The sequence below is a fragment of the Syngnathus typhle genome, linkage group LG14 (genome assembly GCF_033458585.1).
Source record: "Syngnathus typhle isolate RoL2023-S1 ecotype Sweden linkage group LG14, RoL_Styp_1.0, whole genome shotgun sequence".
NCBI lineage: Eukaryota > Metazoa > Chordata > Actinopteri > Syngnathiformes > Syngnathidae > Syngnathus > Syngnathus typhle.
Window position 1 is genome coordinate 10586880 of NC_083751.1, and position 12001 is coordinate 10598880.

A 12001-nucleotide genomic window follows, 5' to 3' on the forward strand; every position below is an offset into this window, starting at 1 on the left:
TGTTATTGTGCAGGAGGAAAATAATTTCATGATCATTTCTGTTTGTCATTTGCACCATCGGTTGAGAGACGATTCGAGACAGACGGATGGACGCAACGATGCGGACTAAATTGCCTTCTGTTCCCGTCAGCTGCTTTGCCGGCTGGCCGGTGAGCAGGAGAACGAATTATCTGATAACATGAAACAGTCAATGGTTGGTGACATTTAGTTATTGCAAATTGTGGCACCTCAGTCCCGCAGTGTTTGCCATCAAAGCGAAACGAGAGACACAAAAGAGCTTTGGACACACCAGCTGCACGTAATTTGGATGCGTCTGTCTCAGGTCGGTCACGCTGGACACGTGTGGAGCACACAGGTGGCAGCGTGCGTGGCCCCCGAGCGTACGTGCTGCCTTGCACGGATGATTACATTAACGGGCCAGATCCTGTCGGGATTTCATTAGCGGCTTGATGCTGGGGAGGCAAAAGAGAACATCCAGTGATAAGCCAGATAATGTTGGATCGTGCTCTGCCGCTCTGTGGCCGATCAAGCATTATCTAATAGAGCTGCCGGCAAACAAGAAGCACATGGAGGCGTCGCGGCGTGCTTTCTGTTCTGTGTCTTCTTCATTTATGTTGAATGCAGGTCCGTCGCAATATTGAGACCGGGTGTTATGTGTACCACTATACTGTCAAGAAGTGTAGCAAAGAGAAAACTGCAAGAATCATTCATTTCACATTATAAAGTCAACTATTTTAATTTCAGACCACTTGAACTAATTGTTTCAAGTGGTCTGAAATTAAAATAGTTGACAAATTATAAAGTCAACCGGCTCAGTGGCATAGTGGTAGAGTGTCCGCCCTGAGACCGGAAGGTTGTGGGTTCAAACCCTGGCCGGGTCATACCAAAGACTATAAAAATGGGACCCATTGCCTCCCTGCTTGGCACTCAGCATTAAGGGTTGGAATTGGGGGGTTAGATCACCAACTGATTCCCGAGCGCGGCACCGCTGCTGCTCACTGCTCCCCTCTCCCCCAGGGGATGGATTAAAATCACACGGGGATGGGTTAAATGCAGAGGACAAATTTCACCACACCCAGGTGTGTGTGTGACGATCATTGGGACTTTAATCTTTTTTTTTTTAATTTCAGACCACTTGAACTAATTGTTTTTTCGTCACCTTGATAAATTAATTCACACCAAGTTCAAGTTGCATAACAATTGTTTAGATGAGTCCAAGCTTCAATTTTCTTTCGATCCCCAATGGGAATTTAAGACATGATTTGCGACTACATAAAAAAATACCCCAATGTCATCAATGCATGACTTTTGTTTATTTTATTTGTATACACACACACACACACATGCACACATACACAAAGACAAGAGTAGCTATTAATATAATAATATATAATAGTTACATTAGCAAATGTATTTTCTGTTGTTAAATAATCATGCAAGGTTATATTCAAATCAATTTATGTTATATTTTGATTTACAAAAGGCCTCTTGAAATTAGTAGTCCAGCATGCAAAATCATCCAAAGCATTAGCTGTACTTTCACTAAATTGAAAGGTGCTTCCTATAACACAAAAGCACACAAAAAGGAAAGCATGAGGGCTTTCCAGCAATAACAACAAATGAAACGCTGACTCTAGGCAAGCTGCACGTGAGGATTTCTTTCTTCTCTGAACATCAAAATGTGCTCTTGAAACCCTGCTAACAGCACGACCAACTTCTTGCATGCAAGTTGTTGAAACGTTCTTCCCGTCTTCCTTCCCGTCTAGGCACCGCCCGCCAGTTCCTGCCCGGTCGCCACCGCGGCGCAGTCACTTTTTGGTTTCTTCCGCACAACAGAAGCGTTGGCCTGACTCAAATCGAGGATCCATTTGGAGTGCAGGAAACGTCTGTAGGAGTCTTTCTCCATCAAGAGGTAGATCCTCCTCTGAGCCTCATCAAAACATCGGGGAGAGGCGGTCATGACGTTCTGCCGTGTTTCCTCTCTGGTCACACCTTCCAGGTTCACCTGCAACAGACATGACGAGATGAGCATGTCAAGAATGTGGCTGCAACAATAGGCAGAGACGATTCTCTTCTCAGCCATGCGGTTACCTCGTTTGGAGCGTCTTGGGCCACATACTGCTCGTAGATGGACTTTGCTTTCTTCTCCAACTGGCACGCTGGAGTGTTCTTGAAGTCCTCACAAGCAAGCCAGAACTGCATGTTCTCTTGGCTGAACTCTGACCTCAGGAAGCTCACAAACACTGCACGACCCACTAACAAAGAGATCAAATACACAAGATAATTGATAGAAAATGTCTACACACATCTCTTTATTGAGATTAAAAGAAATCAGACCAGGCTAAATTGCCAAATTGTTTGCAACACATTTTTGCGCTATGACCTTTGACCTGCAGAATCCAAATGACAAATGAAATAATTTAGCTGTGCCAAAGCCTGATTTGTTTTTTTTCTTAAACAATGCACGTGTGTTTAACATGATCAAGAGTATCCAACAGAAATTCTAGAATGAATTCCATGTCATGGCCTTGAAAGATTTGGAAAACATTTCAGGACATTCAAATGAAGTGATTGTGGTCAAGGAAGAAGCAGGTCACATCTGAGCTGGTTTACTGTAAGGCCATTGCTCTTACAAACACAAACACACATACGCACGCGCATGCACGCACACACACACACACACACACACACACTAGCTGCTACACTGGTGATAAAGCCCTGAGGGAGCGTCCAGTGCGTAGCGACACGTAGCAGAGATGCAGAGCATGAGAACATATGCAGTGCTCCCGTCTTTAGGTTTTGCTTTTTGGGCCACCGGAAACAATCGTATGTTGAAATCAGTTGATGTCTTCAAGTACTTTGTGTACAAAAACAGAAGAAGAGGAAAAGTGTCGTTTATGTGGCGCATTTTTTCCCAACTTACATTCAGACTTCATTACATTGCTGAACGATGCCTTCCATTTCTCCACCTCGGCAGCAGTTGTCACCCTAAAAGAAATATTTATTTTTCATTAATAAAGATATGGCCAGGAAAAAACAACATTTTTGTCTGTTTGGAATACAATTTAGTACAGAATAGACCAAATATTGTCTCTTGTTTGCTGAGGAGCTTTGACTGGAAGAGCAGTGCAGATGATCGATAAGCTTGCATCGACCTGGCAATCAATGATTTTTGTTGTTTACTCAGCTAAGCAAATCAACTGAGGCAATCCATTTATAGATTTGCCATCTTTAAAGAAATGGTCTTCAAGTGTTTCTGATCATCTCAAATTTGACTCACAAACATAAACATAGCCATGCATCAGGGTATTATTTATTTACACTTTTTTATTTTGCCCCCCTCATCACAAAGCATGCGACTAAAGTCCCATCCAGAAAAAGACGTTTGCTGTGTGTGTTTCTGCTGAGTCGAGATTCAATAACAAAATGATTGCGTCGCTCCAAGTAAACACAGTAAGTTCTTCAAATTGGACCTGACCGTGATGACATCGTCATTATTTGTGACCTCACTGTCCACCTAGAATATCTTTGGCTCATTTGAAAAAGTGGATGAGTAAAGGTTATTCCAACCAACCTTTCTGCAGCTTCTTCATTCTTTTCTTTTCTCTGCTTTTGGTCCACTTCTTGAGACTCTTGCTTGTGCAGCAAGAAGCTTATTTTGTGTTTGATGTCTTTGGCACTGTGCAAAAGAGGACAAAAGAAATATCAATTTGGGTTGTTTGATTGACAAAAAAACAGCATCGCCAACAATATTTTCCACTTGCTTACCTTTTCAGGCATGTTGCAGGAAGTGTTGCAAGTCCTTTACACATGGTACAACATTAAGATCCCAAAGCTTCACCGTTTGTTTTCTTTTGAACACAGAAGCGCAAACTAGTTCGGTGGCTGGAGGCTGTGGTTATGGCACCGATGAGTCGTTTAAGGCAGCGGGCTGAAGCTGTCTCCACCCCTCAGGAGCGCACATTGATGAAAATTTGTAATCATCCCAGTGGACGCTTGGGGGTGGGGGCAACGCAAGCTGAGGGAGGAACTTGGAGAGATGCTCTCTTTTGGTCATCAGTGTTGTTTATTCTTACAGGTCGGATATTTGGTAAGATGAGAAATGGTGGGAACCGCCTATGCTTTGGTTTTGAAGAAGATGCTTCGTGATATGCAAATGTTTAACAAAGCAATAAAATGCCAACTGCTCTGGCACACACTGGGGGCTACAAATGGGGTCCTCGGAGGCCGGATTGGCAACCACTGGCCTCATGAGTTCCTTTTCTTAAGCAGTTTTGGAAGTCAATAAAAATGTTCCACCATGTGACGCAAGCATGAAAAGGACAAGAGCATCTATTTTGCATCTTCAACATTTTTGTACTCTTAGATGCCGTCTGGGAGCATCTCAGATTTCTGAGCTCAGTGTTTTTGGAAACACATGCGAGCATTTAGCGCATGCGGTGCTGCCAGAGGTTCTGATTTAAAGCAGGAATGCAAACGAAAAACGCTTAAATAGTTGTTTGGCTGTTAGCAGAATTATTATCTTCTGCACTCAAAAGCAGAGTCAAACACAGTGAGTAAATGTAAAAAAAAAAGCTGAGAATATTGTTAGTAGAGCTATCGGCACACTATAGGACTCAATTAACCCTTTGGTAAATTATTCAGAGCTAATTTCCATCTGCAACCCCCTTACCCGAATTAGTTGTGTGTGATCGATAAATTGATGTGGAATTTCCTCTCAAAACAAGTCAATCACGGCCATTCCCTCAAAACGGAACCGCAGTCACTCTTTTCAATTCCACAGCTGCTAACAGTAAGACGTTTTGAAGTTTCCAGAAAGGCTTACGGTTGAGGCGATTTTCTTTCATTTGTTTGCAGCTTTAACCTAATGACCCATAAAGCAGAACTGACGGAAAACGAGGCCCGATCCATCACGGAACAATAAAGAGTTGTGACGCGCCTACGTGGGGAACTTCATGCAGGTTCACATAGTGATTGAAAGCAGCTTCGCTTCGATGGGGCCTCCGCTGCTTTGATGTGACCCGTCTCCACAAATGATGGATGGGACAAGGTGCACCAGCAGCTCTGCTCTGCTGTGCTGAAGGATTGTCCAGGACACCTTTTCTCTCTGTATTCATATCAAACACAGATGGGGCATTACAAAAACGATGCTCGGGATTCAATCATCCTTCCAATTCATTTTACCAAGGAGAAAAAACAGAAGTGATTTGTTTTTCATTTTGTTTTCTTTTTTTTAGCAAACTGGTGAGGCACTGGCACCACATTTAAAAAGTAGCCAATGGACTATTTGAAGGCAAGATGCACTTTGAGAGTGAAGATATAACGAGCAGCACGTCACAATTGTGTCCAAAATGCAAATGAAGGTGCATTAGCACTGTGTTTAGGGGTCTTATTATGGCTCATGCAGGGGTGCAAATGCATCGTCAAACATGTTTCATACATTTAGAAAATAATTTCCGGATTTACTCAACTCATTGCACTGCAAGTTGGTCATCGACGTGTGAATGAGCTTTTCACTTTTCACTCAGGGGCGCAGATGCACGTCAATGGTTCCGTTTGCGGCAAGACAAAACACCAAGGCCCTGGCACCCTGTGTGATGCATTTAGTGCAGTGGCGTCACCTAGCGTCACAAAAGAGCTCTTGACACCATTTGCAACACAGCTTCCTTTCACAGCAGGGGTCACCAGCTCCAGTCCTCAAAGGCGCCAATCCGGCCTGTTTTGGGTGCAGCCCTGATTGAAATTATTAGTTTATCAGCAAGATCTATTAAGCCATTCTGATGATTTGAACCAGGTCATCTAAAACAGGCTGGATTGACGCCCTTGAGTACCAGACTTGTTGACCCCTGTTTCACAGGCTGCTTACAAAGCTCCCAAACTGTCTAGCCTTTCAGTTATGAAGGAGAAACCATGTCAACACAACAGCGACATTGCCTTCTAAAAAATACAAAAAGGGAATGTTACTCAACTCACATAAACTGAATAAATGTTAATGTTTGACTTTTTTTCTATTCAGCTGTCATTGTGCATGTTGGTATTCAGTTTTAGTGCCCTTTATTCTCTCTCTCTCTCTCTCTCTCTCTCTCTCTCTCTCTCTCTCTCTCTCTCTCTCTCTCTCTCTCTCTCTCTCTCTCTCTCTCTCTCTCTCTCTCTCTCTCTCTCTCTCTCTCTCTCTCTCTCTCTCTCTCTCTATCTGCCTCACAAAAGTGACTACACCCCTCTCATTTCTGCAATGTTTTAATTATAGCTTGTCACTGAAGAAATGACACTTTGATCCAATGTTAAGTAGTCACTGTAGAGTTTGGATAGCAAAGTAGATTTATTGTTACTTCAAAGTAACTTAAAATACAACAATGAATGTGTAAAATGCTGGCAACAAAAGTGAGTAGGTTATAGACAGTATAAGAAATAAACTATTGAAAATGATCATGATTAAAATCCAAAAGAATCAACACGACTTTGTTTAATGTTTTAGAAAAGGTCTATAAATATTGGGACGATAAGAACAGTCACGTTGAAAACACTCTGCTGTTCTTGCAGCAGCTGAGTGGTGACTGCAGTCAAGGTGTCACAACTTTATGCTGGTAAAAATGAATAATCCAGGTTCTCTACTTGACCTACATGGTGGGATTTCCGCAAACGCACCACGGCTGTCAGAGCGTCACTGTTATCAAAAGCTCACAGCAGCACACACGTAAACTGAATATGTGCCGATACAGCACAATCAGATGGACGCAACATGAAATCTCAAGATTCTCCGATTAACCATGCATGTGCGATTAGCAAGTGGCTGACCAGGCCTTACGCTAACTGACCAGTGGTTTGGCGATGCTATTTACAATGCGCTCCACAATTGATATTGAAGAATTTCCCACAGCACAGTTGAATATCTGTCACGGCGGCACAGTGGTTAGGAAACACTGGTCTAATGAGTTTCATACTCGTTTCTGGCAGTCGTGTGAAAATGCATGAAAGCTTTTGTTGTTTCTGTTTTTTCTTGCTACCTTATCTGTTTTATCTTGCTGTCTTTCCATTGTCTTGTTTCATTTTATTTCAAAGTGGAAAAGGGCCAATCTTTAGCCTTGTTTGTGCAGATGTCAGTTAGGTTATCAAGTGGACATGCTTATGCACACATGTACCATGTACTCTGAAGCCCAAAATGCTATGTCTCCTTTTTATTTTACACACAGTATGCAATGCGACGTGCTACTCTGATTGTGTAACAAAATAAAAACAATTTAGAATTTTAATTTCAAAGGCGATTATCGCACCTGATAACCGGTTTCGGGTCTTGATTGAATTCCGTGAGTAGATCAAGTCATTTGTTGTTGTCGCTCGTCACGGCAGAGAACAGATAAGCTCTCTTATGCAAGTCTGCATCTTATTTGATCAGCAAACGTGGATCAATCAGCAGATCAAGTCTGATTGGACAGTGTCTTGTGAGAGGGGTTAAAGGCTCAATGGTTATATTTACCGAAAGAAGCAACCCACCAGTGTGTGTTGCAGGGGCTCTGGGGGGCTGCAGAATATAAAAGACGCTCATCTACTTCTTGGCACATCTATCTGACTCGAGGGAGACGCCTGCACCATGATGAAGTGTTGCCTGTTGTCATTGCTGCTGGCTTTGGGCTGCATGCACATCCGAGGTGCACCGGTGGACCAGGACGCCATGGCCATGGAGTCTTGTGAAGATGCTGTGGCCCTGGGCGCTGCCAAGGAAGCTCTTAGCAAGATTAACCAAGAGCGGCAGGAGGGCTACATCCTGAGCCTCCATCGCTTATCCAACGCACACTCCACCAAACACGTGAGACTTGCCTGTGACTAGTTAGAGAAAGTTGTTTTAATGTCTGTAATTCAGGGAGAAAAAGAGTCGAATCCATCATCGTCTGCCTGACGTTGCAGGGAGAGACGGGCATCGTCTTCTATCTGACCTTGGATGTTGTCGAAACCAACTGCAGTGTGCTCAGCAGAAAGGACTGGAAGGACTGCGAGGCTCGCCCCACTGAACAAACACCTGTTAGTAGCAACAGGAAATTTGGGTTTTGGTCCGATAGCAGCCACCCAGACTTGGTTTCAATGTCAATCTTGTTGTGGTTCAGGTGTACGGCCAGTGCAAAGCAGCCATCTACATGAACAGGGTGCACAGGGTGGTGCGGCTCTACAAGTACAACTGCGTCATCAGACCAGGTCAGTTGTTAACTTTCATTTTCATACCTCAGTTATCTTTCTGGAATCAGACAAAAAATGCCAACAAAGATACTTTTTTGTTTTTGTTTTAGTGCCCGCAGAGAGAGTGCACCGATTATGCCCAGACTGTTCAACTTATGTGGATTTCGATAACGCCGAGGTTCAGAAGACCGTCTCGGAATCCCTGGAGAAGTTCAACAACAAGAGTGGATTGGGCAATCAATTTGCTTTGCTGAATATCAGCCGAGCCACATCAGGGGTACGACCTCCACTTGCCAGGACCTCACACATCAGTTTATCTGTTTTACGACTATAGACGCTTGATCATTTGAGTATCAGATCATTTGTAAAAGCGACCTTCTCTGTGCTGGCCACTCATTCAAGTGACTTTTTTTGGTTGCTATTTTGTCCAGATGGCCATGGGAATGTATTACCACGTAGAGTACAGCATCCAGGAGACGACCTGCCCCAACAACAAAGAAACAAAGACGGACAACTGCCCACTCATGCAGTGCGAGTTTTCTGTCAGTCAAGACAAGCTCGTCCATTATTTCACAACACTACGCTATTTTTTGTATGAGGTTGTTTTTTAATTTTCTCGTGACTTTTGTGTTTTTCTTTCTCCCTTTAGCACAAAGGTTTCTGCAAGGCCTCGCACTTCCACAGTCCTGCTGGTGATGGTGAGGTCAGCGTAGAGTGTGAGATCTATGAGGCCGAGGTAAGGGCATAAAACACCAGTTTAGCTTCTTAGGGCTATCACTATTGAATATTTTTAAAATCGATTATTCTATTGATTAATCAAACATTTTATTTGCATCAAACCATTTCTAAATAAAGAGCATGAGTTTTGACCTTGTAAAATGGGCTTGTATGGTAAAAGTGGCAAAGGTTATCACCTCATAATATCGAATGAGGGTGACTTAGCCTCCCTGCTAGAATGTTTGAACAAATATGTCTGAACAAATATGTCATCCATTATGGATTGATTTTGCTTGCATGTGTACTTTAGTGTTTGTCGAATTGCCATTTGAACGGTGACCCTAACCCTAACCCCCCCCCCCAGGCTGCTGAGCGAGAGAAGAAAGTCCACTTCGGCACAGAGATTGATCACGTTCACAACGACACGCACAGCGACGGCCACGACCAAGCGCACGCCGCAGACTCTGCGCACACGCATGACCACATCCACGACCACACTAAGAGCCACGCTCACCACAATAGTGATCACTCCAAGGACAGCGACCACCACCACACCCATGACCATCAGGGGGGAAGCGCCCACAGGCACGCACACGACCACTCCCACGACCACGGGCACGGGCATGATCACGTGCACACCCACCACGCCAAGGCGCACGATCATAGCGCCGACTCGCCCAACCAACACCATAACTACAAGCATGAAGAAGGTGTGCACACGCACGACCACGACCACGAACTTGCCCTCGACCACGAGCACAAGCACGCTCACTTGCATGAGCACGAACATCATCATCATCATCACACGCACGAGCACGAGACAACGTTCCACGACAATCCAGAGGGCGTCGTCAGGGTGCTTCCGGCCTTGGGCCAAGCCACGAGCGCGCCTTCCTCGCCCGAGGTACCTGCAGGCGAAGAGGCGGTCGTGCTGCCTCTGGTGCCCGATCCGCAGATCCCCGGTGAGATGCAACCGAGCATTCGGTCCTTCCCCGCTTCGGTTTCTTCTCAGTGTGCGGCGCCACTAGTACGAGCAAAGCTGGTTGGGAAACTCTTTGCAGAAGACCCCATGTTCAAGGCCACCGCCTAGATGGCGCGTCGGAAGCAAGTGGCGTTCTTGGATACTTCATTTCCTCTTGGTTGCACAATATCAATAAAGAATGACAGAAATACGCAGCTGTTGCTCGAAACTAACATTAACTAATGTTCTTTTCAGTGACCACCACTTTTCTGTTTTTGTTTTTTACCGGCCTAGGGCATATTGAAAATTAAAACTGAATACAGTAATCCCTCGTTTATCGTGGATAATTGGTTCCAAGACTGCGAAGTAATGTCATCCTTTTTTAACATACATACATTGTTTGTGTATCAATAAGTGTATATTAAATCATATAAGTGCTTATGTTATCATTAGAACATTAAATAATAGTTTCAAACATGTAAATACTATATTAATACGTAGTATAAACGACATATCGAAAGTAATCTCTAAAAAATATAAATATGACGTGTGCGTGTGCGTGTTGTGGGTGTGCGTGTGTGCGTGCATGTGTGTGTATGTATGTATATGTAGCGAAAGTATACATACTGTAAATATGTTTTTAGAACTGTTTTATTATGATAAAAACTTTTTTTAGAACAAGGTACATGTGTACATACTGTAAATATGCTTTTAGAACTCTTTTATTATTATCACAACTTTTTTATAACAAGGTACAATACTGTAAATATATTTTTAGAACTCTTATTCTTATAATAACTTTTTATGAAAAGGTACAAGTGTACGTACTGCAATTGTGTGGACACTCCCAGCCTTCTGCTGGTGTGTAGGCAACTTTCGTGCCATAATTCCTCAATTTATAAGGTTTATTTTAAATTTGTGAATTTTTTATCTGCAATGTACTGAAGCCGAGATAATCGAACCGCGATGTAGCGAGGGATTACTGTACTGCATATAAATTTGGCTTGTGCTGGTTTGCATTGTTCGTCTCGCTTTTCACACAGTGAGGCTGAAAGCTTATAATGAATTTAAAAAAAACTATATTCGCTTCTACAATGATGCAGATTTGCAGATACGCAACATGAAAATACAGACTGGGTACATTTTGGATTTTTAATATTGAAACATAACAAATCTGGCATTTATCTTTTTGTGTTAGAAATTGTGCCTCAATATGCAGTAAATGCTCAACCTTGGCATTGTTCACTTGTGTGTGTGGGGGGGGAGGCACAGCGCAAACATAATTTCCTCTGTAGTTCAAAATCTGTACACAAGATGTCAGACTAACGTTGGCTAGCATTTAATTGCGTTTTCCTTATTTGTTGGGGGTTCATTCCCGGCAGGTTTAAAATAGTGACATGCCCATCTTGCCAAAATAAGGCGTAAACATTGCAAATAAAACCAAAAAGTCCTTATGAAAATACTCCAAGCACAGAAAAGTCGTTCCTTTGATACTTCCCATCACTAGATAGGCCTACTAAACAGTTTAAAACCAAGAAGATCCTGTGAAGAACGTAAGCTTCTTCACCATGTCAAATCTTCAGCACGACATTCACTGCGGCGCTTAAACAAATTCTAAAGCTGTGGTGTGAAAATAAACTATTGCTGCTCCACTTCCCCTTTCCTTTGTGCCTGGGACCACCTTGAGGGGAATTCTGCATCTGGGTAACACAGATGGGCTCTGCCTTATACAAACAGATAACTGCTGCATTATCAAACGATTCTAGCTCATAGATGCACTTAAACACACAGCATTTGTGGCGCGTATAGTTCCCACTTCAACCCATATGAAAATTATTGGATTATCTTTGCTATGCATAAATTGGATCTGCCATTATCGCGATCTGGGGCCCTAACTCAGACAATCCTCATGTAATACGTATTACGCACGTAATACTGCGCTTAGTAGTGGATTACCTTTAGCCACGAAGAGGCAAAGTTTAGCCCGGAGCTGCAAGAAGCCACTCCTTCTTCTGCTGGAGGGGAAAATTCCGGTTCTCCTCGTGCACGTTGTTGCGTGCGCGCAGGAGGAAAGGGGCAGGTATCACAAGTGGGGCCCCTCCTCCAGAGAGCCGAGCCGCGGTGGGTTTGCGCGAATGGAAACCGCTGGAATGG

The 12001-nt window shown here is 43.5% G+C and overlaps 2 protein-coding genes across 2 annotated transcripts; one reads left to right on the forward strand and one right to left on the reverse strand.

The window, feature by feature from the left end:
• Nucleotides 1-1293: 1293 nt before the first annotated feature.
• Nucleotides 1294-11935, reverse strand: LOC133167147 (regulator of G-protein signaling 4-like). The gene is made up of 7 exons (XM_061297734.1): nt 11804-11935; nt 5472-5590; nt 3769-5107; nt 3575-3679; nt 2924-2988; nt 2092-2255; nt 1294-2005 (listed from the first exon to the last, which is right to left on the reverse strand). Exons 3-7 carry the CDS (start codon nt 3810-3812, stop codon nt 1763-1765), a joined length of 621 nt encoding a protein of 206 aa, XP_061153718.1. The 5' UTR covers nt 3813-5107; nt 5472-5590; nt 11804-11935; the 3' UTR covers nt 1294-1762.
• Nucleotides 7504-10173, forward strand: fetub (fetuin B). The gene is made up of 7 exons (XM_061297726.1): nt 7504-7804; nt 7903-8016; nt 8100-8187; nt 8280-8446; nt 8601-8711; nt 8819-8905; nt 9251-10173. The coding sequence occupies exons 1-7, from the start codon at nt 7589-7591 to the stop codon at nt 9974-9976; spliced, it is 1509 nt and encodes a 502-aa protein (XP_061153710.1). The 5' UTR covers nt 7504-7588; the 3' UTR covers nt 9977-10173.
• Nucleotides 11936-12001: the final 66 nt, after the last annotated feature.